The sequence below is a fragment of the Calypte anna genome, chromosome 3 (assembly GCF_003957555.1).
Source record: "Calypte anna isolate BGI_N300 chromosome 3, bCalAnn1_v1.p, whole genome shotgun sequence".
Classification (NCBI taxonomy): domain Eukaryota; kingdom Metazoa; phylum Chordata; class Aves; order Apodiformes; family Trochilidae; genus Calypte; species Calypte anna.
The window spans coordinates 13,257,522-13,285,400 of record NC_044246.1 but is presented as its reverse complement, the minus strand read 5'-3'; the positions used below and the strand labels follow the sequence as shown (position 1 = coordinate 13,285,400).

General features: G+C 45.6%; 2 protein-coding genes across 2 annotated transcripts; one reads left to right on the top strand and one right to left on the bottom strand.

Moving 5' to 3' along the window:
• The first annotated feature begins 389 nt into the window (after positions 1–389).
• EPHX1 (epoxide hydrolase 1) lies at positions 390–23,478 on the top strand. Its single transcript, XM_008495590.2, has 11 exons — positions 390–415; positions 8,743–8,874; positions 10,211–10,234; positions 11,143–11,356; positions 12,746–12,926; positions 15,130–15,360; positions 15,737–15,866; positions 18,759–18,973; positions 21,687–21,795; positions 22,147–22,272; positions 23,176–23,478. Exons 1-11 carry the CDS (start codon positions 405–407, stop codon positions 23,375–23,377), a joined length of 1,575 nt encoding a protein of 524 aa, XP_008493812.2. The 5' UTR covers positions 390–404; the 3' UTR covers positions 23,378–23,478.
• A 91-nt stretch (positions 23,479–23,569) lies between these two features.
• Positions 23,570–27,353, bottom strand: MAD2L1BP (MAD2L1 binding protein). The gene is made up of 2 exons (XM_030448079.1): positions 26,442–27,353; positions 23,570–25,851 (listed from the first exon to the last, which is right to left on the bottom strand). The coding sequence occupies exons 1-2, from the start codon at positions 26,919–26,921 to the stop codon at positions 25,315–25,317; spliced, it is 1,017 nt and encodes a 338-aa protein (XP_030303939.1). The 5' UTR covers positions 26,922–27,353; the 3' UTR covers positions 23,570–25,314.
• Between the last annotated feature and the right edge of the window lie 526 nt (positions 27,354–27,879).

Here is a 27,879-nt window from a genome sequence, read left to right as displayed (position 1 = left end):
AAAGGCATGGAAAAGTGGAAAAGTTGCTCTGGACTGAAATCATTACTGGTCTAGAGCAATCACAAAAAAATGTCATAGGCTAGCAAAGAATCAAGCTCCTTCTTGGGACTTTATGTATTCTGAAAGTTGTGGATGGGGGAGAACAGCTTGGATTTCCTGGGATTTCTTGTACTTTTCTTGGAAGAATGACTTCTCTTTTTCGAAGAACTGACTTTATGGTATCCCTATCTTCCTGCCCCCTAGTGGGTGCTTCACTCACTAGCCATCTCCTGACTGTCCCACAGACTATGAGCTGTTCTTCTTGACTAAGAGTCTCTGTTCTGGCCCATCCTATGCTTACCCTTGACACAGCCTTCATCTTTCATTAGAGAACCTGAATATTAGTCTCTCCAATTCACAGCCCCATGTCTCGCAGGTAGGAAAAACACAAGTGGAAGGCCAGGCACATTTTGTTTGCCTCATTTCCACCAATTACTCATAGTTCTATCTTCCTTTATTATGCTGAATAATTTCTTTTCACTCTTCAAATATTTGGAGACCAGGATCCTGCTCCTAATCCATCATCCCCTAGGCAAACTAGATTTTGCTTTTGTAATGTTTTCCTGCATAGTAGCTCCAGCCTTCTAATCGTTGTTGCTCTTCTTTTTGCAGCTTCTCATTTGTCACAATTTTTCTGGCAATGCTGTTCCTGGAAGCGAGCACAATATTCCAGGCACAGGAGCACCGCACATTGCGAGTGTGATGTTGCCCTCAGGTGGTTACTCCAGAGAGAAGATGCAGCTTTTAAAAAGACCTCCAATATCTTTGGGAAAGAGGTTTGTAACTGCATGGGAGCTGCAGAAAGGATAACGTCGTTCTTTTAAGTGATGCCTTTGTGGCAGAAACAGGATTACACTGCCTTTTGCTAGCTGCCCATCCTCAGCTCTACTTCTCTTTATTTTAAGCACATTTCTCCATGTGGACACTGCTGTGCTTAAAGAGCGAGAAGAATCTCAGCTTTAGTGAGCTACACAAAGCTGAATGTGAATCCTAAGACAAGAGGCTCAAGAACTGACAGTCTGTCAAAATCACCAACTTTATTAATACTAATTTTATCACTACAGCTACCTGTTTTGGTCACAGTTTTCAGCACTTTTGTTTGTCTCAAAATTCATGCATCACAAAATCAGATTTCCTTACTTTCTTACACCAGGTGTTGTGCAACTCCTAGATTATAATTCATAAAAATCATGAAAGGTGCTCAGAAGGTGACAAGAGCCTTTATTAAAGCTCAAGTTAGAAATTCATTGTGCCTGTCTTCCAACTATTCTCAAAGCTAAATAGTCCTTCTTACCCATTCTGTATTCTTATCACAACTTCCACTGTTCTAGTGGTTATGGTACAGGTTTATTGGGGTTTTTTCTTCTTTTTCTACTCTTTTCTGCCCCTTTGTTACTGAAGTGACCATACCTAACTCTGATTTCAAGGTGGAGACACACAGCTTATTTACTTAGGAATTATTGTGTCAAAAATAAATATATACTCCTGACCTATTTAATACGTGACATCTTAATTTGCTTTGCTTATATTAGTTTTGCTTTGCTCTGCACTGAGCTTCTTCTCTCAACACAGTGCTATCTACAGAGCTGCCCAGAACTTTCCCCTGAGATCAGCTCTAACTCAGATTTTTTTCATTTAAATATTAGGTAAGTGAATTTTTTTTTCATCTTCCCTTAATGTATACTGGCATAAGGAGAGCACCATCTCGCACCACTTTGTCCCACTTGCCTAACTTGTGGTTCATTCTGCTCCCACCTGATGTAAATGCCAAAACATGCATCAGGTTTAAAAAGAGCAGCCTCTACTAGAGCGCTCTGATGTTTTTCCCAAATCTTCTGTATCTTACATAGATTTGGCCCCCTCACTGAATACTTCATCCTCTGGATGTGGTGCAAAAGTGAGCTGTGGTCTCACTAACAGGGGCTGGGCTAGATCCTTCTTGGCTGTTCTAGGTCTCAGTGCTCCTCACAGGGGATGCCTTGCAACTCCTATCAGTGCAGCACTGCTAAGAAATGGATCCTTTCTCCTGTGTTTTCTTGCACAACTTCACTTTAGTTCCTTGCTCCCTGCAGAGCTGATGCTTGTACAATCACTTGATGTGTCCTCCCAGCAGCTGTCTGATCTCTTTGCTGATTTCAACAACTTCAGCAAGCAGGGATTTCAAAAGTAGTTCAGAGAGGTGTTTCTACATGTTTCATGCAAACTGATTGCTTTGAGAAGTGTAATTTTATAAATATACCTAGAGAAACCAAAATCTTTGAATAATTCAATTAGAAAGTTTTTGTGTTTGTACTTGCAGTGTACAGGTTGTTCGTATTTGCCAATCGTAGCTCTATTTTGCAAATATATATAGGAAATAAAGTTTCCTTAGCTCTACTGCTTGTGAAACTGCTTATTAATTTTAGCAAAGGTTCATCCTGCAAGTTGTTTTTGCCAACTTTTCTTAGTACCCACTTTTAAAAGATTTTATTCTTGTACCTTTGGGAAGGGCCAGCCAGTTATGTATGTTAGGATTTTGCTTAGATAAGTCTTTCCAAGAATGCTGAAAAGCTGGAGGAAGGACAAAACCTGTTTACTGACTTACTGATAGAGTCTTGTTTACCATATCCAGATTGGTATCTTAAAATACAAAACCTAATTATTTTCCCAGCTGTATTAATGGGTCCTTGTATAACATTTGAGGTCCATGCTTTTTCTTTAAATGAGATGACTGCAGTACTGTTATTACATTATACTCAACCACCCCTGGTTTTCCAGAGTAGCTGTTTTTGATGAAAAATGAAATCATATCCTTATGTTAGAAGCTCAGCTGATTCAGCCTTCATTTTCTTAATGCCTCTGGACCTGAAAAGTTTCTTCATATAACTGTTGTTGTTGTTGTTATACAATGTAGGCATAACAACTAATAACAGACAGTAGGAAAAAACCATAGAAAGAATAAATAATTAATCAGAAAGGAACCCGCAGAAATATTTCCATATAGCTAGCACAGTTCTCAAAAAGGGAAGAAATAGCACACAGGATCAGAGCAGAAAACTTTCCAGAATTTCCAGTGAACTGGGTACATCGTGAGACCAACTCCTCAAAAACCACATCTCCTTTTGTGCATTTCTTCAGGCCTGCAAAGGGGAGCTCACACACTCCAGCAGCCTCTTGGCTGCCTCCCGTTCCCACTGTGGGAGCTCTATGGGTGCCCAGTGCTCAGCTGGTGTCTGTGCAACACCCATGCTTAGATTTAGGCTTCTCCTTTCCCTGGGAAGCCCTTCATTGTGGAGCTGGTTTGGGGGAGCTGGCTATGCAGAGCTATGGCAGAGCAATGGGACAGAGACAACCTGCCCCTATCCAGCAGTGCTCCTGCACCTTGCAGCCACTGGACACTGATGGCCTCCCAAGGCAAGACCTGGAGTTTGCCAAGAAAAGGATGGAGAAAAGGAACTCGGGATCTGGCCTGTGTTACCAGTTACGATTACAGGAATGTCAGCAGTGGTTATTGAGAAAGATGAAGATCATCCTCTGCCATTTCCTTTTGCCTCAGCCAAATATGATAATTGTTTTTTTTAGAGTCTTTTCTTATTTCTTAAATTATTGAGTATAGACCCCCTAAGCACACTGATTTATCTGCAACTTTTGGTTGAAGGCCTTTTTCTCTGCCACCAACATTCCTGTCACTACAGTAATGACAACTGACAGAATATTCTTTTCCACAGGATATTTATAGCTACATTGTCCTACAGATCTTAATACTAGCCTCTCCTAAGTGCCTTTGGTCAGTTGCACCCCTTTTTAAAATGTAATGCTTTCATGCTTTTTTAAATTAAATGCTTAATTTAATTAATGCTTTGTTTGCAAGATTATAATTTTACATGGCTTGGAGCAACAGTTAAGGAGATATACAATTCACTCCTAAGACTGCAAGACCACAAAAATGGCAAAACTGACCAGGAGATTAAATTTGCATTTGTACTCATAGTATGGGGTTTCCTTCTCTATAAGAAATTCTTCATGTCCAGGCTGCTGGGCACCCAGGTGAGAAGAGCTGAGCCGAGCCCACGAGCCTCCACCACACTCACTTACCAAAACTCTAGCAATGTGTCCAAACCCAAGAGGGCTCTGTCTCACATTAGGCTCCAGGATTAATACTCCTAATCCTGCACAGCGTAGCAGGATCTATATCCCAAAGCAAAGAAAGGACCCGTAACACGAGGCTTTTCGTGCCTGGCCGGGTGCACACGACGGACCCTCCCATTTTGTGCATCAGGACTCTGCTCAGGAGCTCCCAGCGCCTGCTCCCTGCCTCCCATCCCCGATATCCTCGGGATTATCCCCAGGGGTATCAGTGACCTAAATACACTGTTTTGGACTTGAAACTTGCTTTTGTTTTCAATGTTGCTGAGTCTCTACCAGCACACGTAACAAGCTCCCTGTTTCCAAGCAGCTGTTGTGTAACTTTGCTCCCCACCCCCAGAGATGTTCCCTGCCATTCATTTAATGGGCTCGTTTCACTGGGAAGTGCCTCGGGGAACCTCTTAGCTCCCTAATTAGCAACAGAAGGGGCCAGTCCTTGCTGGAGGTAGCAGCGAAACATTTGTGAGGTCTCCTGAGAATGAGGGAGTCAGAGAAGGGGCCATTTGCAGCTGGGAAAACACTTATTCAAGGTACAGTGCAAAGCAGAGGATTAAAGAGAAGGTGTGGAGGGGAAGGTACCTACAGAAATTATGATAGGCTTTCTAGGCAAAAAAAAGGAGCATTTGTGAAAGGGGAGGAGGGGGTGCTAGAAATTGGCCCTGGCCCTCCCAAACTGTTCATCACTCCTGCAATCTGAATTTTATATGCCATGTGGTGGAGCAGCTCAGACGCCTGGTGGGCTGGCTGCCGGCAGAGGCCGGAGCAAAGTGTTGCTGTGAACTGTTCTCAGGTGTCTGAGCTGGCTCTTGTTAATAAGAGGCAGGAATTAACAGCGTGGAAGTGCTTAGGAGCTCAGTGTCCTCCAAGGACTTGACCACTGAGGATGAGCACAGAGGCTGCAATTCAAGGCTGGAGTAGACTTCGGTGCAAAACAAATGTCTACCAACCAGCTGAATGTCCTCAGACTTCACTGAGAGGGTAGAAACTTTGCTCATCCCTTGCAGGTAGGGTGATGTGCTTGAGGTTATTCCTTAACTTCAGGACACAGTCACACATGGTAAGCCATGGTAATTTTCCCTGTGCTATCCCTGTTTTTTTTTCATACAATACCAACTGAGTATGTGTGCATGGACTGTCCCAGATTGGACATGTCAGACTGTGGAGGCCATTTTCAGAAGTCATGCAGGGAACTAGAGCATTCAGTATCATTGGCCTGTGAGACTAAATATTCAGCCAAGCGAAGGAAACTTTGTTAGTCTTAAGGATATTCCTTAAAAGCAAAGGAAGAAGGTAATGTTCAAAGATAGTGTGATACCATGGGGAAAGCAGGGTTGCAGGAGCATGCAGGACCACAGGGGAGATCTGAAACTTCAGACATTGCCCTGCCCTGCAACATCCTAGGCACACAGCTCCCTGGTAGAGGCTGCTAACCAGAGAAAAAGGAGAGTTGGCCCCTGGTGTAATTCAGGAGACCATATTCATAAAGAGCCCTTGTTACTGAGGACCATTTGCTCTCTAGTAATATTATTTGTGAACCTGATTTGGTGCACGTAAAAGAAAAACTCTGTAGCAAAGCCTTCCAGATGAAGGGCAGTCTATTACAGCCAAGGCCATAAATCCTAGTGAGGGTCTTGCAATGGGTCTAACTGTCAGAATAATAATTTCCAAATTGCCACACCATCTCAAGCTTTAACAGAGCTATGTGCAAAGCTTTTGTGAACCCTTACCCCTGTTCACTAGCTCATTTCATAATCAGAAGTCCCCAGCTTTCCTCTCTGTGTCTCAGGTTCACAGCAATCATGGAACTGTCACGTGTAGAAAAGACTTCTAAGATCACTGAGTCCAACTATCCACACAGGAAGGAAAGAAGGAAAAGTAAAAGCTAGAAAAAAGCCTAAATAGAAAAAAAAGTTTTATTACATGCACTGTGAGCTCCTCTGTCCCATTGGAGGGCATTATTTGCACATTATTTGGAGGGCACATTATTTGCAGAGGCTTCTGCTTGTCCCTTGGGTATTTTCTCTATCTGCTTTTGGAGTAGCAGGTTACACTACACCAGCATTGCTGAATGGGCCTGGAAGAGTTGGCAGGTTATGTCATGTTTGTCTCCTCCTGCTTGTATCCAGCTGTTAAATCAGATGAAAAAATACAGAACAATAACATTTCCATGTGCCCGTTTTCTGCCCTTGCTGTAGGGGTGATCCTGCAGATCTGTGACAAAAGCAAGAGAGAAACATAGCAAACAAGCTCTCTGTTAGTACATGATTTGTTCAATAGAAACATATAAAAAGCCTTTATAAAATTATGCCAGTGGTAAAGAGCCTGCAGGATGGCAGCAACTGGAAGTTTAGATGAAGATGCAATAGTGAGTTACAGTACATCAAATGTTATTGTCTTTTTTTTTTTTAATCCCCAGGCCAGAATGTCACAAAAATCAGCAAAATCACAGCACTTGGACAGGGGCAGAAAATTTTCTCATGGTGCTATGAGGAGGTTTTGTAAAAATGGGCTTGCTAAGGCAGCTGAAATTAAGGATAAGAGATCCTGCCCCAGTGCGGGGAGATGCTCTGAGGCACTTTTGCAGACCTTTTCCTGTGAGATTCCTCTTTCCATTTACGGGACTTACATCCAAGTCTCTTGGGAGGCAGCCTAGTTGACCCCAGCAGTTTCTGCCTGTATATGTGCATTTTGGCCACTAGAGGTTGTAAGAGAAACGGGAAAAACTTGTTTTCCACGGACAAGTTGCTGCAGCAGCTCAAGGCGGGATTTCCTCCGGGGCGCTCTGATCTCTGCCCATCAGCACTCAGGCAAAACTCCCGCACATACACTGCATTTCAGTAGAGGAGATCCTGACATCTCAGTTCTTTCAGATTTTTCAATGGGTTGTGGGGTTTTTTGCCTTTTAGCCTCAGAGTCTTAATAGCTTTGATGTGTCCCCTTCTATCTTAGGCAAAAGCTGTTCTGATCCTCCCAAATATTTTAGACAGAGCAGCAATTTGTATCTTTTCTCTGCAAGTTTAACTAGCTCTGCTGGCTCTTTTTCCACATTCCTGTAATAGATAATTTCACTCTCAGATGCTTAAGCCAGACCCTCCTCCACCAGTCTTCATGCTTTTTCCCAGTGCTACGTAAGAAATAGAATATTCCCAAGGCCTCTTTTTCTCTTGGAGGCAGCCTGGCAGCTTCCAGGGGTCCTCAGCTACCATCTACATGGGTTGTAATTAGATCCTCTTGTTGCTAATTCTTTAGTCTTCTGACTATAGTGCCTCTGCAATCAAGGATATCCTCTTCCAAGAGGCCCCAAGAGAGACAGTTTTGCTTGGGAAAGAGGACTTTAAAGCTAACCAGTCCCAGATGAACATAACCAGAAATAACAATAGTTACTGAACTTCGACCAAATGCAGAATTTACAAGGTGTTTTTCCTGATGGCTCTTTTTGATGGCACAGTGGCTGCACATGAACTTACAGCAGTATAAGACTTAATCACCACAGATCTCACTGGTGATGGTACTTCACTTTGAGCATCACATGGAGATAGGAATTGTTTCCTCTGACAGTAAAAAGTAGCTCTCCCTGGAACAAAGCACAGCAAAGACACTGCAGCAATTTAAGAAGGTGAAGCCTTTATCCAGTGAGTTTTTACCAGCCATAAGGGAAATGAAATCTAGCTCCCTGAGCTAAAACAAATAATTGATTTCTGTGGGAAAAGGAAAACTTAACCTTTTGGGTTTTGTTTTTCAGGGGGTTTTTTGTTTTGTTTTGGGTTTTTGGCTGCTGCAAATCACAGGTACACATAGAATAGAGCCATGTTATACAGTGGTTGGAAGGCTGTCCTACCTTCTGCTCTGAGCAGGTCAAGGTAGGTCAGCTAGCTCAGTGCCTTGTTCCTGCCAAATTTTGAATGCCTCCAAGGATGGAGATCGCACATCCTCTCTGGGCTGTTGTCCCAGTGTCTGAATACCTCCACGGTGAACTAATGTCTCCTCATATCTGACCAGAATTTCTCTTGTTGCAATTTGCATTCATTGCCTTTTGTCCTTCAGCTGTTGCTCCTCTATGGTGCCTCTGGGTCCATTTTTTCCTGTGCTATTAGTTAGCTATAGACAGCAATACAACCCCACCCTTTGTCTTCTCCAGGCTGAACAAGCCCAGGTCTCTGTCTCCTTGTGAGCTGTGTGCTGAAGTCCTCTGGAAGCTCTCTGGCCCTACACTACCAAAGTTTGGCTTAGTTCAGTCCTCCCTTTATTAGTAAGGCCCGACCTGGACACAGCACTCCAGATGTGGTCTGAAAGTGCCGAGGAGAGCAAAGGATCACTTCACTCAGCCTGCTGGCTAACATGCCTGCTCTATAGCCCTGTGCACTGCTGGCTTTTGCTACAGGGACACCTTGTTGACTCAGGCTCAGCAGAGGACCTCAGGCCACTCTCTGCAGAGTTGCTGTCCACGCATTTGGCACCCAGTACCTGTGCTGGTACACAGGGTTATTCCCTCCCAACGCAGGACTTTGCATTTCCCTCTGTTGGATTTAATTTGCAGCTGCAGGCTTCGGCAATAGGTGGCACTCATGGATGCTGTAGCTTGCAGTGTCACCCAGAGAGCGTCACTGCCGAAAGGAAATCCAGCAGAGGAGGGACCAGGATTGCCACGGTCGGAGCAGCAGCCAGGCGAGGAGGAGCAGACATGTGGCAGGAGATCCTTCCAAACGCCTGGTGAGATCTTGAGAAGCGGGATCTGAAGAGGGCTCGGAGTGGGAGGAAACTCCTTCAGGGTCACCAAGCCATCGGAGGGTGGGAGCATGCGGCTGAGTTCTCCTGAGCATGAGCAGGGGTTTATTAGGAGGTTTTATTAGGCTGAGCCTCCTGTTGTGTCACTGAGAGAGCTGCTTCTGGGACTGCTGTCTTTGTTAGCAGTGCCAAGTTTGTGCTGTTGCCATGAATGACTGATTTCATGCCTCTCACTCACTAAAATCTGGGATGTAAGTGCAAGGGGATATTATTGCCTTTTCGATAAGCTGCTCAGCCTCTGGGGAGGTGGAGGTTGTCATTGTTTGCTCTTAGGAGCCATGTTCTTCCTTCTGTGGGAGAGGGTGAAGGAAATACCTCCTCAAAAATCACGCACGGGCCGTCCCAAGGATTGTTACCGAACAGCCTCGGGGACTGCTGGGGTCTCCAGTGCAGGCACCAGGTTCTGCATCGCAAGTGGCAGTGGGAAACAGTATTAGGCAAAAAGAAACAACCAGCAGACTTGGGTTTTTTACAGAGCTCCGTGTCCTCTTTTGTTTTGTTTTTTGTCTCAAGGTATTGTAATTATGACCCCAAATGACCCCTTAATCTCACTGCCTTCCATAAGGCAGAGTAATGAGACCTTTTCGTGTTGCTTCTCATTTTGCTGGATTTTAGACTGTGCTTTTCTTGCAAGAGACTTTGCATTTCAGCACAGGCTGAAAGGGAACCTAGGAGGCTGTTTTCTTTTCCTTACAGGCAGATGAGACCTTAAAGCTTTGTATCCCGTCAGGAGTAGTTACATGTATGGAAGGTCTAACAGCTCATTGAACTCTGAGCAGGGGCAAGGTCCCGAAAGCCTCTCCTCCTGCCAGTCCCCAGCAAAACGAGACCATGTGGCTTGCAGCAGAATAACCCTTGAGCTTCAAAGTCCCTTGCCAAGGCTGTGCACCTATCGCTATGGAGCAGTCAAAATAAAATCTTTTCCTGGCTGCTCATAGTACACCTACACAGTTGTTTAGTTGCCTTTTATCTAAATTGTGCTGAAGGAGGGAATATTATGGCAACAATCTAGCTAAAACACAGCCCAGGAACAGTCTTTTTGTTCAGAGGCAGTGTATTGAGCCTGTCTCTTTCTGTCCCATCCAAAAAGTAGGAAAAAAAGCATCAGGTCTTGCAGGGCAGCTAAATAGCTGGTGATCCCACGGCTAGGCAGTAAGCAGTGCAAGTAGGTGACCTTTGCACCATCCCCAAGGGCTGATACCATTCAGACAAAACTATCAGAAGATAAAAATCTTTTTTTTCCCTTTTTTTCCATTTCTAGGGAGACCATCTTGTGCCAGATCAGGTGAGTGAAACAGCTGCTCTGTGCTGGGCCCTTCATTTTTTATTAGCACCCTGATTGGGGCACAGTTCCTTCCTTACTCTGCATGACAACAACAAAATCTTCATTCAGTCCCCTTGCAGCCCCCTGCAATAGCCCCAGAGACCTCTACTAATCCCCAAGGGAAGCTGGAGAGCTTGAGACACTAGTCAGAGGGATGGGAAGGTACACTGCATTTAGAACTCCTGGTTCAAGCATTTGGATGGTTTTGAAATAATGATGCATGTCTGTTAAAACCAACTCTGGTGACATAGCTCCCACACCTTAAGAAAGCCTGAAACCTTGCTGTCTAGAACAGAAACAAGAGCACCAGGCAGACAAGCTGAGACCCTTACCCATGGGAAACTGTGGTGCAGGGTCAGTGTTGCCCTAAAAGATGATTGAATCTTTAGGGGAGCTCTGTCTAAAGCCCTTCCAACAGAGGCATGTCCAGCACACCCAAATCTCTCCAGCATCTGAGGATCTTTGTCTCCACTCTTGCTCCTCAGCCCACTGTCTGTGCAGTTCTTATTCCTGGAGGACTCCAGCTGCTCCTATCTCATTAACTCCAGTACCTTCCTCAAAATAGACCAGTCTATATCCTATTGGCCCTTGTCCCCAGGGCACCCTGGTTTCCAGGAGAGGGATGAGGAAGCCTTTTGATCAGAAAGTCCTGATCAGCAAGGACTTGAGGTCCCTAAGAAGTTCTGGTAGATGTAATCCCCAAGTCTAGCCTGTGATCTTGAAAAGTAACAGACATTCCCAGCCCCTGCTGACTCCATGGGATTTGCAGGCATTCTTACTGCTCAGGCCCAACTGATGTGAATACAAGCCTCAGTGTAGTCCCTTTAACCTTAACACTTCAGTTGTTGAACAGTTTTATGTCTCCCCAGGTCTTTTGAATATTCTCAGAAGAATGCAGTCCTGGTCCCTGCAGCTGCCCTGGGGGTTGGAGTGGTGATGGTTTACTGGCTGAGGTCTAGACGTAAGATCAAGACGATTGAGATGGTTGATGGATGGTGGGGCTCAGGTCAAAGACCCCTAAAAGGGAAAGAAGATGAAAGTATTCGTCCCTTCAAGATTGAAACATCTGATAAAGAAATCGAGGTACTGGTGGCTGAAATGTAAGGAGGGTCAGAAGGCTGCAAGGCAGAGCCATTGCACCACACACCTTACTGCTTCCGGATTGTCTTGAGGGTGACAGCAGTGCATTTAATATATGCCAGTGTAGCTACCTACCTCCATTAGCAGATGCTCTGGCTCACCCTCCTTTATGAATGGGATTTAAGCTCATACTCATTGCACTGCCCCATAAAGACTTTCTGAGACCATAGGCCCTCCATGCAGCCTGCGGTTGCTCCTGCAGAAAGGAAATATTTGGAGCAGCAGACTTTGAGATCGAGTCTGCAGGTGGTGGAGCAGGATGGGAGGGCTCCAGGACAGAAGCTGCACCAGTTGGCCTGCAGGACTGAGGGGCCTGTACGGAGGGAAGGTCTGGAAAGTTGAAGAGGGATGGGGTCTTGACTGGGTCACACCACCTCCATCCCTACAATCTCTATCCCCTGTTATTTGGCCATCTAGCAGTTGGCAGCTCAGGCTGAGCTTCTTGCCCAGGTAGCCAAGAAGGCCAATGGCATCCTGGCCTGTATCAAGAACAGCGTGGCCAGCAGGTCCAAGGAAGTGATTCTGCCCCTGTACTCAGCGCTGGTGAGGCCACACCTCGAGTACTGTGACCAGTTCTGGGCCCCTCAGTTTAGGAAGGATATTGAGGTCCTGGAGTGGGTCCAAAGGAGGGCAACCAGGCTGGTGGAGGGACTCGAGCACAGATCGTATGAGGAGAGGCTGAGGGAGCTGGGGCTGTTCAGCCTGGAGAAGAGGAAGCTCAGGGGAGACGTCATCACTCTACAACTACCTGAAAGGAGGGTGTAGCCAGGTGGGGGTTGGTCTCTTTTCCCAGGCAACTCTCAGCAAGACAAGAGGGCACGGTCTTAAGCTGTGCTGGGGGAGGTTTAGATTGGACATTAGAAAGAATTTCTTTACGGAGAGGGTGATCAGGCATTGCAATGGGCTGCCCAGGGAAGTAGTGGATTCTCCATCCCTGGAGATATTTAAAAAGAGACTGGATGTGGCACTCAGTGCCATGATCTAGTAACTGCAGCAGTAGTGGTTCAAGGGTTGGACTTGATGATCTCTGAGGTCCCTTCCAACCCAGCCAATTCTATGATTCTATGATTCTTACTCTTCTCCTAGCTGGCAGTGCCATGAAGATCCTAAGTTAGCACCAAGGCAAGAGTAGGACCCTTGTTACTCCTTGGTGCCCTGGGGGCATCAGTAACTTGTCAAGAAGTAGATTCCCCATATAAATGATTCAGGAGGTTGTGCAGGGAATGCCACTGCTTCAGGAAGGGTCCTGGTATCCTAGAGAACCTGTCTGTGCCTGCCCTGCCACAGGACACAGGTGGGCAGCCTAATGAGAAGGGGTTCATTCCCTCCCAGGACCTGCACCGGCGCCTGGATGATGCCCGCTACGCTCCCCCGCTGGAAGGGGCGGCCTTCCACTATGGCTTCAACTCCAGCTGCCTGCAGAAGGTGGTCGCTTACTGGAGGAACAAATTCGACTGGCGTGAGAAAGTGAAAGTCCTGAACAAGTACCCCCATTTCCAAACCACCATTGAAGGTTAGGAGGGGGTCCTATGGCTTGAGCAGGTCTCACTCTGAAATGCACAAAGAGAAGGGGGATGGGTGGAAGGGGTTACTGTGTTTAGGACAACAGTGCGTGTGACAGCTCAGTGATACCAGTCCCCAAGATAAAAAGGATGTGGACGTGTTGGAGTGAGTCCAGAGGAAGGCCACAAAGGTGATCAGGAGGCTGCAGCACCTCTCCTGTGAAGATAGGCTGAGGGAGCTGGAGTTGTTCAGCCTGGAAAAGAGAAGGCTCCAGGGAGACCGTCTTGGATCAGTGTTGGGCCTAGTTCTGTTTAATATCTTCATTGATGATTTAGATGAGGGGATTGAGTCCACCATTAGCAAATCTGCAGACAACACCAAGCTGGGGGGAAGTGTTGATCAGCTGGAAGGCAGGAGGGCTCTGCAGAGGGACCTGGACAGACTGGAGAGTTGGGCTGATTCCAACGGGATGAGGTTCAACACGGCCAAGTGCCAGGTCCTGCACTTTGGCCACAACAACCCCATGGTTGTTGTCCCCAGCTCCAGGTTGGGCACAGAGTGGCTGAGAGCAGCCAGGCAGAAAGGGACCTGTGAGTCTGCGTTGACAGGAAGCTGAACATGAGCCAGCAGTGTGCCCAGGTGGCCAAGAAGGCCAATGGCATCCTGGGCTGTGTCAGGAGCAGCGTGGTCAGCAGGTCCAGGGCAGGGATTCTGCCCCTGTACTCAGCCCTGGTGAAGCCACACCTTGAGTTCTGTGTCCAGTTCTGGGCCCCTCAGTTTAGGAAGGAGATTGAGGTGCTGGAGCAGAGAAGAACAAGGAGGTCCTGTGAGGAAGGGCTGTGGGAGCTGGGGGTGTTCAGTCTGGAGAAGAGGAGGCTCAGGGGAGACCTCATCACTCTCTGCAACTCCCTGAAAGGAGGTTGGAGCCAGGGGGTTGTCGGTCTCTTTTCCCAGGAAGCTATCAGTAAGATAAGAGGGCATGGACTTAAGGTCTGCCAGGGGAGATTTAGGTTAGATATTAGGAAGAAATTCTTTACAGAGAGGGCAATCAGCCATTGGAATGAGCTGCCCAGGAAGATGGAGGATTCTCCATCCCTGGAGGTTTTTAAGAAGAGACTGATGTGGCACTCAGTGCCATGGTCTAGTCTAGTGGATCAGGGGTTGGACATGATGATCTCAGAGGTCCTTTCCAACCCGGCGGATTCTATGATTCTATGAGACATTATAGCAGCCTTCCAGTACCTGAAGGGGCCTAAAGGAAAGCTAGGAAGGGACTTTGTATAAGGACATGTAATGATAGGACAAGGGACATTAGCTTTGAACTAGAAGAAGGTAGATTTAGGTTAGACAACAGGAAGAAACTGTTCACCATGAGGCTGGTGGGACACTGCTGGCACAGGCTGTCCATGGAAGCTGTGGATGCTCCATCCCTGTAAGTGTTAAAGGTCAGGTCGGATGGGACTTTGAGATACCTGATCTAGTAGAAGGTATCCCTGCCCATGGCAGGAGGTTGGAATTAGGCGATCTTTAAGGTCCCCTTTAACCCAAAGCCTCCTATGATTTTTGAGTGAAATATCACTAGTGAAGGCTGTATTATTAATAACCTTCTATAGATTAAGACCATTACACAGTGGCAATGAGATTAAGTCTGCTACAAGATGGGTTTTATCTGGCTCTGAACCTGTGCTGACTAATGATGAGGTTTGCTATTGCCTTGAAGCCTCCTTTGAAAATTGCAAACTTTACTCAGATTCTGAGTCTAAAATTTCCACCACCCCGTCTAGCCAGGTGAGGTTACACAGACTTTAGGTAAGTGATTTGTAGGTTAAAATTTGATATTGCACTTTTTCATGTTTCTCTTCTTATCATCCACATATTTTGTAATTTTCTCATGGTTTTGCATGTGCTTTTCCTGCATTATACTGTTCATTTAAATGCTGCTCTACTTAGGTACTGTGAGACCAGTTTCTCACGAGATGGAAGCACAATCTCCTGTGACCTGAGTTTCTGGGGCTGGGGTCAATATCTCTGTCTGTGTGTAAAAGATGAGACATAGGTACAACACCAGGAAACCCCTTTCAGCTAGGCATCTTGGGTTGATGGTGTAACTTCTGCTAGGAATGCTAATTAGTTTTGCCACCCTCCTTTAGAACCCAGAGCAGAAACTGTGATGGAACCAGAGCTTTAATTTATCTGTGTTTTATGTGTGGCAGGGATTGATATCCATTTTATCCATGTGAAGCCCTCCTATGTCTCTCGTGGTCAAGCTGTTCAGCCTCTACTGTTGATCCACGGCTGGCCTGGCTCCTTCTATGAGTTCTACAAGATCATCCCCCTGCTCACAGACCCTGCTGGGCATGGCCTGAGTGAGAGTGACATGGTATTTGAGGTCATCTGCCCATCCATCCCAGGATATGGCTTCTCAGAGGCACCACACCAGAAAGGTAAGGAATGAAAAGGCTCTGTTGGAATCAGAAGGGTTTTGGAGTAACACTTCAGCCATCCCCCGCCCCCTGGGCACTGCAATTTGTGAATGCAGATGCTTGGTGCTGCACTAACACTCACGTGGCTCTAGGGCTGGCTTTGGAGACCTGAAAGGCAGTGGTAGCTGGAGGGCAATGGTAGTTGGAAACCAGATCTGCTTTCCACTGAATTTCTTTCATCTTTTGTTCACTTTATTGCTAAGGGGTGAGGCAGAACAGCATAGCACAGTGTGCCCTCACACAACTGCATGCTCATATGCCTCTGTCAGGCCGCGTCTTTGGCCAGGGGATGAGCACTAGGACACACAAGTCTCCTGTGTTTCTCTTTTCCCTACAGGCTTTGACAGCATAGCAACTGCTCGGATATTTCATAAGCTGATGAACAGACTGGGCTTCAAGAAGTACTACCTGCAGGGAGGAGACTGGGGATCTCGTATTGCCACAAACATGGCCCAGATGCTGCCACAGTGAGTAGCAAAGGGAATCAGTGCAGAAAATCTGCCTCCAGTTCTTACCCTATCTTCTGACTCCATGGTATTGGTCCTGCCTTTTTTTGCCCTGCCTCTTATTCCTTTCTGCCTTCTTTCCTCCAGGGACTTCACCACCCCTGTGCATACAGTTGTATTCATACGCTTCTCATTGATAATGGCACAGTTGTCATACTTCCTAAATTTCAAGACTATTTGGCTTCTCTTTCACTAGCTGTGGAAGTAAATTCTGCTGTACTTTGATTTGAGACCTCAAGGAGACAGATCATAATTCTAAATCAGGAAGGAGGTAAATTTAAAATCAGCAGGGAGAAAAGGAAGGAGCTCAGCCTTCCAGTAGCTGTACCATGACGTATAAAACCTCCCTATCTAAAATGCCAAATTGAGACTGATTAGAAAAGACACAAAATTCCTTAGAAGATGGTATCACAACTCATTGTTTAGTATTTAATAAAAAGCTGGCACTACAGCCATACTTATGTGAGAAGACAGATATAGTGGGAAAACTCTTCAGACTAAGTTAGACTGCAGGCTGAGCAGCTCACTGGTCCTGATTGCAGTTGTGCACAGTGCACCCAGAGCACTGTGGCCACACATGATCTACTCAAGCATTTCAGAAAATACCCAATGCAGCCTGGTCCCTGCAGCATGGAACAACAGAAGATCCACAGACAGAGCTCCCAGCATGGGGATGCCACATCCAGAAACTGAGTACCTAAAGCTAACATCATACCAATGGCACAGCTGGGTGGAGATGGCACTTGCTCTACCAGATGAAGAAAGGACAACTAGAATGGGGGGCATATCAGAAAGCTGTCTGGGCAGCAAGTGACCTGGTTAGAAAAGCCAAAGCTCAGTTAGAACTAAATCTAGCCAAGGAGATCATGGGGAAAAGCACAAATTTCTATAGGTATATTAATGGGAAAAGGAAGACTAGGGAAAGTGTGGGCCCCCTCAGAAAGGAAACAGGAAAACTAGTGACAAGTGATATGGAAAAGGCTGAGGCTCTCAATGAGTTCTTTACCTCAGTCTTCACTGGAAAGGGTTCCAGCCACACTCTTGAAGTCACAGATGTCAATGGCAAGGGTTGGAAGGAAAAACTGCCAATTGTAAGTGAAGATCAGGTTTGTGACCATCTGAAGAACCTGAAAGTGTACAACTCCATGGGACCCAATGGGATACACCCTCAGGTACTGAGGGAACTGGCAGATGTGGTTGCTAAACCACTGTCTATTATATTCCAAAAGTCATGGCAGTCCAGTGAAGTCCCCACTGACTGGGAAAGGGGGAACATAACCCCCATTTTCAAAAGTAGAAATAAGGAAGATCCAGGGAGCAACAAGCTGGTCAGTCTCACCTCTGTGCCTAGTAAGATCATGGAGCAGATCCTTCTGGAGGCACTGCTGAAGCAGAAGAATAATGAAGAGGTAACTGGGTACAATCAACATGGCTTCACCAAGGGCAAATCATGCCTGACAAACCTTGTGGCCTTCTATGAAAAGGTCACAACATCAATAGAGTAGGGAAGAGCAACCCACATCATTTACCTGGACCTGAGCAAAGCCTTTGACACAGTCCCACACAACATCCTGGTCTTCAAGATGGTAAAAAATGGGTTTGATGGATGGACCACTCAGTGGATTAAGAACTGGCTTGATGGCTGCACCCGAAGAGTGGCTGTCAATGGGTCCATGTTCAAGTGGAGGGCAGTGACAAGTGGAGTCTCTCAAGACCAGTGTTGGGACTGGTCCTGTTTAACATCTTTGTTGGCGACATGGATGGTGGCATTGAGTGCACCCTCAGCAAGTTTGCTGGTGACACCAAGCTGTGTGGTGCAGCTGACACGCTGGAGGGAAGGGATGACATCCACAGGGACCTTGACAGACTGGAGAAGTGGGCCCATGCCAACTCATGAAGTTCAACAAGACCAAGTGCAAGGTCCTGCGTCTGCATCGAGGCAATCCCAAGCACTGATACAGGCTGGGCAGTGACTGGCTTGAGAGCAGCCCTGAGGAAAAGGACTTGGGGGTGTTGGTGGATGAGAAGTTCAACGTGAGCTGTCAGTGTACACCTGCAGCCCAGAAAGCGAACTGGATTCTTGGCTGCATCAAGAGAAGCGTGGCCAGCAGGTCAGGGAAGTGATTCTCCCCTTCTGCTCTGCTCTCCTGAGACCTCACCTGGAGTACTGCAACCAGTTCTGGAGCCCCTGTTACAGGAGGGACACGGATGTGATGATGGAGCATGTACAGAGAAGGATCATGAGGATGATCAGAGGGCTGGAGCACCTCTCCTATGAGGACAGACTGAGAGTTGGGGTTATTCAGTCTGGAAAGGAGAAGGCTCCGAGAAGACCATATTGTAGCCTCCCAGTATCTGAAGGAGGCCCACAAGAAAGCTGGTGAGGGACTTTTTAGGATGTCAGGTGGTGATAGGACTAACGGAAATGGATTCAAACTAGAGGAGGGTAGATTTAGATTGCATGTTAGGTGGAAGTTCTTCACCATGAGAGTGGTGAGACACTGGCACAGGTTTCCCAGAGAGGTAGTGGAAGCCCCATCCCAGGAATTTTTTAAGCCCAAGCTGGACAGGGCTCTGAGCAACCTGATCTAGTGGAAGGTGTCTCTGCCCATGGCAGAGGGACAGGAAATAGATGATCTTAAAAGTCCCTTCCAGCCATGAAAATTCTATGATTCTGTGATTTCTAAGTCTCATAATTTATTTTTATTTTGAATCATGATGAACTTGAAGGGCTTCATGTGCTTGGCTCAGTTAAATGTTTCTATTACAGCTCCAGTCAGAATTCTTTTATAGAAAATTTACTGACAAAAAAAATCACTTAATTTAACCTTCTATTCATTAATTTAATTTTAGATCTGTGAAAGGGCTTCATCTAAACCTTGTCTTCATTGGCAAACAAAGTTTGAGACAAATGATTTCTGTGATGCTTGGGGCTTATGTCCCATGGCTCGTAGGCTTCACTAGGGAAGATGTTCGTCGAATGTACCCTTTCATCCAGAAAAATTTTCATGAACTTCTGCAAGAGTCTGGATACCTGCACATCCAAGCCACCAAACCAGACACTGCAGGTAACAAACCTTCTTTATATCACTATGAACACTGTATACTAACTGCTTATAGAATCATAGAACGATAGAATGGCTTGGGTTGGAAGGCACCTCAAAGATCATCCAGTTCCAACCCCTCTGCATGGGCAGGGGCACCTCCCACTAAACCAGGTTGCTCAAGCTCCCACCCAGCCTGGTCTTGAACACTTCCAGGGAGGGAGCAGCCACAACTTCCTTGGGCAACCTGTTCCAATTTTTATACACCATAGGTTACTTTTATACATTGTGAGTTTTTATACACCATTATGTGATGAGTGGTGTTCCTCAAGGGCCGGTGGTTGGGGCAGTACTATAGATGAAAAGAAGAAGAATATTGTAAGCAAGTGCAATATGAAATTCAGAGAAAGGAAGGCGCAGCCCTAACACCTGAAAAGCCAAAAGCCTAACATAGTGGGGGCAGTAAAGAGTCTGAAGAGAGCTATGGTCATCTCACAGAACTTTATTGAGTTATTTATATTGGTCACAAATGGTGAGGATTATGGGATATTCCTTTATTGAAATAATCTCTCATCAGGAAAGACAGCAGAACTGTCTCAGACTGGTGTCAGATGTGGAGACCATGAGATGAATAGCTCCCCATCCTGGCAATTCACTGAAAAAGGAGAAATTAAAACTGAAATATCATCTAGTACCTAGCGTATTGCTTGAACTAATCACAATACCAAAGAAACAAAAGGAGACAAACAAGATACCAGGTTGGGGTTGAATTTTTATTTTTTTTTTTAAGAGTCAAACAGTGAAGATAGCCCCAAGAAAACAAAGACCAGTATGTCTAGTTTCTGATCAGAAAACTTGCAAGTAGGAGAATAGATTTACAGGTCATAATGTCACAGGGAAATCAGGCATCGAAAATCAAAGCTCTGGCAGAATCAAACAGCTGTGGACCCAGTAATGGAACATATTTCATGCCCGAAGGAAGTTTTGTTGAGGTTCCTCTTCCAGTGTTCTTAAATTAAACCACCTTAAGAAAAGGATTAAGTTCATGGATTAATAACTAGTTAACATGAGAATCCAAGCATAGGAATAAGTAAGCAAGTTCTAGGGAAGGGAGGGAGAGTGTCACAAAAATCTGTGCTGGCACCTGTAACTTTCAACATGATCCTGTTTTCTTGACAGATAAAAGTTAAAGGTTAAGTGAATATTTGACATCTATCCAGGGTCTGTTTTAATTTAAGCATAACAGCAGAGAGTTGCAAAAGCATTTAAGTGATTGACTGATTAAACTGGCCTATAAAAATGTATTTCAAGGCAGTCCAAAGCAACTTAAGTAGAGAAAGAAAATCACAATATGGTCTAGTTTGGCTGCTGCCATATGAGAGAATCTGAATCAGGGATAGTGCTTTGAAACATCAGCCAGCTCAGAGTTTAAGATAATCTTACAAACTCTTAAAGAAAGGAAAAGGAGACCAAGGCAAAACACTAAATCTATTATATTCAGGATCTGTTGTATCCCTATTCATCCTGTTTCATAAAAATATTTTAGAATCAGAAGAATACAGGAAGCAGAGAAGAGGAAGACTGAAGTGACTGAGCAGCTTTTGTACAAGCACTGTACATAGTCTAGCACTCTTCAGCCTGGAAAAAAGAAAAGTAGGGATGTTGTAGCACACAAGTGTGAAATGTAGAAACAGGGTAAAAAATGTATTCTCTACTCAGTCTCAAGAAATATCTACCTTATCAGTTTAGTTCTCATTAGGCAGGTTTAAAGCAAAGCTAAAGTATTGTTATTCACAAGTTGTGATACCTAAGGTATGGCACGGGTTGAATGACTAATAAGCTGCAAACAGTACTCGTATTTTTGAGCATCTAATCCACAGACATTTAATACAGTGGTTCAGAGACAGCTTTCAGCCCAGCAAATGCTCGACTTCAGATGGGTCATGAGCTAGCAGGTACATTTTAGCCTGCCCTGCTCTTGCTGGTCAGAGCATTCACATGACTTTGATCTGTAGCAGATCAGTCTAGGCCTGCTGTGCAGGGAAACTCTTGTGCCAACACACAAATTTACTTTGTATTAACTCTGTACACCATTAAATTGAGACTATGTTGTGCATCATCTTCTATAAAGTCACTCAGTTCTGAAGTCAGACTTGAGAGCAGTCAGTGCTGGGTATAGTGTGTGGTACAGGAATTTTCCAAGGCACAGAAGTAATCCCTATCCCTGCTTTTCAGGTAAGGACAAAAATACAACACACTGTGTACCTGCTGTGTTTAAAATTTTTGTTAATGCTCCCCAAAGGCAGGAACACAAAACAGATACACAATGCTCCATGTTTAAATCAGATAAAGTGATGAAGAGCACTCAGGGTCCTGGTTACTCACTGTAAGCAGAACAGAGCTCCCAAACAGTTTCTCTGAAATTTCTTTTCAGAGCATAATCCCTTTATATCTGAATTTGCTCCTTGTACCACACATCACCAAGAAGCCAACAGAACTCTTAGCTTACTTTGTATGGGAATTACCCAAATTTGTAGTTACTGTTCCAATTACAGCCTGAATTCCACTGGGGTAAACTTGTCAAGAATAAAGTATTACCAGGGCTAGTAAAATAAACAGAATCTACCAAATTCTCATAGAAAACTCTGAAGAATTCATGAAAGTCCAGTTTAACTTCCATTGAAGCATTGCAGTGCCAGGCAATTTCATTAGCTCTCCCCTTCTTCCCCTGAAATAGGCTGTGGACTGAATGACTCCCCTGTGGGCCTTGCTGCATATATTTTGGAGAAATTCTCTACCTGGACAGATAAATCATTTCGGCATAAAGAAGATGGAGGTTTGGAAAGGTAAGAGAACAGAAGCTTCATTTAAAAGACTTTACATACTGACTGCTAATGAGTTCTTTATTAACAGAAGCTTCTCATTAAAAGAATGAGTGATAACTAATGGTAAAAAACTGGCCAGTCAAAGCTGAATTTTAAGGATGAAAAGTTATATGTGACAAACAGTAGTTTAAACTTACAGCAGACTGCCTACAAACTACTGCATCAGCAGTTTTGCTCTGGGCACATGGGTGCTTGTTTGCTACTTGAAAATGAGTGAAGAACAAGAGGAGCAACTGTTCCACAGGGTGAGCCAACTCTAGCATATTCAGAAACAGCTTACAATTAAATTTCTGAATCTTTCTCTCTCAACAGCAAATACTCTCTTGATGAGCTTTTGACCAATGTGATGATTTATTGGGTGACGTCCTCAATTGTGTCCTCAATGCGATACTACAAGGAGAACTTTGGCAGTGACCCTTATCTAACTCATGATGCCAGGTAATGAAGTGGCAGGTGCAAGGTGCAAGAGATTTGCAAACGTATAAACATATAGTTACATTTGCTGTTGCAAGTGAGAGTTAAAAGAAGAAAAGCCAATTTCTTATTTTCTTTTGATAAATACAGTTAAGGGTCACTTTTGGTTTGAACTTATTATTCACACAAGGCAGCTTGAGGCCAAGACAACACAGAAGACTTATAAAGTCTACTCCATCTTATTCCTGTTCAAAATACAGGTCCATGTACTTATTCACCAAACAAATGTAATCTGTGGCTCAGTTTGGTAAAACCAAACAGAAAATCATGAGCATTTCTAAGTATAAAGCAAATTAAGGAGGATTACTTTTGGATAAATTAAGAACTACAACTATTAAGCACAAACTTGGGGAAGCAATATGGAGACCATACTTTAAAATCAAGAACTGAACCTTCTAGCAGCCACTGGCTTTGAGCTGACCATGAGAGGCTGACCAGCAAAATGCTGCTGAGCAGAATTCTCCAAGCAATTGATTATACAAACAAGTAGGAGAGTCTTTTTCTTTGTAGACTCAATGAGTTTACCTTTCCTCTCCAGGGAGTCATTTGTTACACTGGTACCATAAATTCTAAAGTAAACATGAGCTAGCTCATTTTTTACTTTCGCAGAGGTGGTTGGCATCTTGCCACATATCACAGAGAACTACAAAACAAGGTAAGCCCCAAAATGTGAAACCTTTCAAGATTGACCTGTGTGCAGAGTTGGCTCTACCTTATACATCTTCGGGTATAACACTCATACTCGAGACCACAAAAGAGGTCACTGTGGTGACATCTTGCCAGCTGACTGTGGCATTTACTGTAAGTTTTTAAAAAACTTTCTTAGGGAAACTTCTTTCAATAATGCCATTAACTGATGTCTTCCAGGTTTCCAGTGTATGTTCCCACAGGGATTGCAGCTTTTCCTCAGGAGATAGTACATACACCACGTGTCTGGGCAAAGAAGACCTACAAGAACATCATCACTTACTCTTACATGCCACGTGGAGGGCATTTTGCTGCCTTTGAGGAACCAAGACTTCTGGCACAAGACATATTCCACTTTGCCAGTAAGGTGGAACGGTTGTGAACCTGCAGTTTAGATACACACATAGAATGGATTCAAGTTGTTCTGCTACCAGCAGAATCTTTACTTTGAGGGATTAAATAAAACCAATGCAATCACATACAGAAACCAGCATTTTATTTTTATAACAATTATAGTACTAAACATGTTAATTGACTCTAAAGTTAAAGAAAAAACCAAAACATCTTGTCTTGTTTCATTCCTGGCACCATTTCATTGCTGCATTCATTGTTCAAGTATAACAGAGTATGTAAACAGTTTAATGCAGTAACATTGCACTTATCTGGGGAAAAGAGCCGAAAATAACTGGCACCCTGTTCCTCAGAGCTAAAGCTTGTGGTCAAAAGCTTTTTTAAATACACGGAGTCCTAGTATTCTTAAATATACATTAAAAGCAATTGCAGTGGAAGTGTAAAGATTCTTGATCTCCTGAACACAAACACTACTGCTTTCAAGTTGTATTTAATTCAAGTGACCTGCAATTACATATTCCAGAGGGCAGCTGCACATAAGACAGCAGCTTTCTTCATTCTAACAGTCCTTCCCTTAGAGCTAGTATTATAGCAGTTACTATACATTATAAACAGTTGTTAAGGAAGAGTAAGGCAGAGACAGCACTCTTAGCATTTTCCAAGCTCAAAAATACCAGCTTAATTTCCTTCTAGTTCTATAATTTAATTTCATTCCAAAACGTGAAAGTTCAAATACACACCAAGTGCAGAGGGTTACTTCAACCTTTACCTTCCTTTTGAAGGATTTTTACCACCCCATTGTGCAATTTTTTTATAGCATGAAATTGCAAGCAACATCACTACCAGTAGGTTAAAGTTTCTCATCAAATGGAACAGAGCTCTTAAGATCACTACATTACAGATGCATACCCAGCATAGTTCCTGCATCTATCTAGTTCTGACACCCTGTGCTCAGAGTGTTTCTTTCCTTTCCTGTCCCATTCTGCTCTAGACACCAGGCCAGAAGAAAGGGCTCAAGTTCTAATTCCAAGTAATACACTCTGATTTAGAACAGGAAATTTGACAGGTATTGATCACAGTGATTTTTATCATACTCCCCTTTTTTGTTGTTGATTTAAATCAGAATAAACTAGTATATTGGGGCAGGAATCCTAACTTCCTCTAAAGAGAAGAAGAAACTGCTTGCTTTTAATTTTAAATGTATTCCTAAGCAATTGTTAAAGCTGTTGGACCAAAGGTCAGTAAAACAAATTTAGGAAGATGCACTTCCTCATCTTCACAAGACTCCAGCCTCTTTTCATCATCAATACAAAATCGTGCTAAGACCCCCCCCAGTTGCTTGAGAAGTCTCACTCTCTGGAGCATTAAATAGCTGAAATGGAGTTATGAGAAAATCTAATTTTAACAAATGGATGGGCTAACACTCGAGTACTTAAGCCTGTTCTGACTGCAGGGAAGGTCTTCTTTTACAGGAATAGTGTAGGTAAGAATGTTTATGGTCTTCATAGTAAAGACAAAGTGTATGGATAATCACATACATTATCTAGAGTCCCAAAGACTCAGCTAATGCAGTGATTATTACCAGAAAAATGGCTGCACTAAAACTCAGGAGAGATAAAGCTGTAACCAGTATTTGCCAGTTCTGTAAGTGGGTGTCAGTAAAGTTTTACTCCCCAACACACTAATTCATCTCCTATGCCACAATTCATGTCCCTAAAGAATCACTAGATTTGTGTGCAACTGTGCCTTTTTTTTTTTTTTTTTTTTTTTGCTTTCAACAATATTTCAGGAGATTAACACAGTCCAACTATAGGAAAGCATCAGATGCCCTGGAAAAGAGTTCCAAATAGAAGGATTATAAACCAAAAACCCCCAAACAAAAAACCAAAACCATTTGATAAACTCATCTACACTTAAAACAGAACTAAAGATTATTCAATATTCCATTAAAGTTCTACAGAAGACAGCTTATTCACGAAAGCCTTTGATTGTCACGGGTGCTTGAAACCATATGTAGTCCTCCCAAGTAGAATCCATATCCATAGGCTGTGAAGGTGAGGCACTTAGGTTGATATCTCCACCACAGGATAAGTTAACAGTCAGTTTCCTCCCTCGGGCTGGTACTTTATAGTTGAGCTTGGGGTGGAACCAATCAACACCACAGTCGCGGTGTCCTTGGATCATAACAATAGTGTCCATGACCGGGAGAGCCTTAAGTTCACTGAAGACATCAGCAATAAAGAGTGAGTGGAAGAGCTTGCGAACACAGGATGCAGTTTTCAGGCTCTCCTCAGCACTGCCCTCACAGACACCCTCGAAGCTGAGCTCATAGAACTCCTTGGGGTTCATGACATTGCCTCCAAGTAGAATAAGAACCCGAGGAACTGGTGTCAAATGAAACATTACTTCTAAGTGATGGAGTACCCTCTCCAGGTCCATCAGTGCCTGCTGACACTTCTTGCTTGCCAGGTCCATGGAGTGTGGCTTCTTCATCTCATCTCCATCCTAGAAAACAAACCAAAAATAAATTAGTATACTTCATTATTAGGATATATTAGATGGACCCATCCCATCCCTGAAAGCAAAGGAGGATACCAAGTGTTTTAAGCTCCTTTTAAGAGATGAAGTTAGAATCAGGAGATCCAAGAGGAATTTAAAAGGCTTCTCTAAAGTTCCTCACTTTTAACCTGAATCTTACTGCTGTTGAATTCCCACAAAATGTAGAAACATACACCATTTAAAGAAGATATTGCTTCAAAACCACTTAAGATTTAGAAAGTCCTAACTTTTCTTAGAGTTGTTTGAGCAACAAGCAAAATAGTGTATGCTTTGAACGGCGACCGGGACATGAGATACATAGTAACTCGCTGAATCTTTTAACTGCCTGCGACCATTTTTTTTTTTTTTAAATGAGGTTGTGGTTACATTGAAGACCACGGCAGCAGCGTGCTCTAATTTAGAAGCGATCGGCACCTTAAAATACGAGTTACTTAAAGTACAATTATTTAGCTGACAAGTAAACCTCCTCCCCACCTCCCACGCCACTGTTCCAGGGACCCTCCCGGCCGCCCTCCGCGCGGCCGCCACCCACTCACCTGGGGCGGCCGCCGGCAGAAGAAGGCGAGCTGCTCGTAGGGCAGCGGGAGCTGGTGCCGCTGGTGCAGGATGTGCTTCAGGAGCTCGCAGACGAAGCGGCAGCAGCTCTCCCGGGTCACGGTGCCCGGGAACACCACCGACACCGAGGGGGAAGCCGCTGTGGTCCCGCTGCGCTGAGGCGTCATCCTGCCGCCACAATCCAGGATCGGGGGCGCCTCCGCAATGAGGAGGGGGGGTGTGGGAGAGCCTGGGGGGGCGGCACCGGGCACCACCGCAATGCCGGGAGCCGCCATTTTCTGCCCGGCGATGAGCGGCGGGCTGGGGTTTGAATGGCCGCCGCCGCAGGGCAGCATGGGAGGGACGGAGAGGCCGCCCCGCCCAGCTTCCGGGGGAGCAGGCGCCATGTTTGGTAGGGTGGAGAGGGGTTTCCGCCCGGCTGCACGTCCCGGCCTCAGCCCGGCAGGAGAATCGGTGGGCATCCCAGCCCCGAGGAGTGGAGCGGACTGACCCGTCCGTTCAGCCTCTCCTGCCCCGGGCTTGGCAGCCGCGCAGGGAGCGAGTGCCGGGAGCGTTGCCGGGCCGGCTGCGGCCAACGACCGCCGCGCTGCAGAGTAACCGAAGCGTCTGCGGCAGCCGCGGCTACCCCAGCCCCGCCGCCGCGAGCAGCGTCTGCTGCCTTGCAGGGCTGCCCAAAACAGGACAGCGAGAGCTTTCCTTCCGCCCTGTGCAGCCCACACACAGCACAGCCGCAAGATGAGGGCCAGTGCGATGGCAAAGCCCTGCCGGCCACCCCCGGGCCGGTGAACACGCTCCGCCCCTGACTGGCAACCCCGACAGCGCCGGCGTCTTTGCAGGGGAATTCCCTTCGCCCCGCGGCGAGCTCTGCTTTTCCGCCAGCTGGGAGGCGGAGCCGGGGAGCGTGTGGTGCCTGGGAGCTCCCCTGTTTGGAAACAACGTGGCTGAGGCCCCATTGGGTGCAGCCTCCAAAGCACAGCCGGAGGAGGGCGGTCGCTGTCGGTGGGAGGCGGGAAGAGCCGCTCCCTGGTGTCGGGGGAGGTTACCGCACAGCAGCCTTGGCTGCCTGCTAAAAGCGCCAAGCAGCGTGGCAGTCGGGGGACTTATAAGGTACCTCCGATGCCAAACACCTTCAAAAACGCCTTAGCTCGCTGTCGCCGGTGTGAAGGGGTGCCGGTAGCTCGCTGTCACGGAGCGAAAAGCAGCCGTAAGCTCAGCAGCGCCGCGCAGACCACGGAACCACGAAAGGGCAAACGGCGGAGTCCCGCGGAACGGCTGCACCTCGTGCGCTGCAGTTCGCGGCCGCGAGGCGGCGCCCCCTCCCCCGGACTCCAACTCCCGCCCGTCCCCGCGGAGGGAGCCCATAAGGGCGTGAGCTGCGTGCGCCGCGGAGCGCGCTGGGAGTCGTAAGTCCTGAGTGGA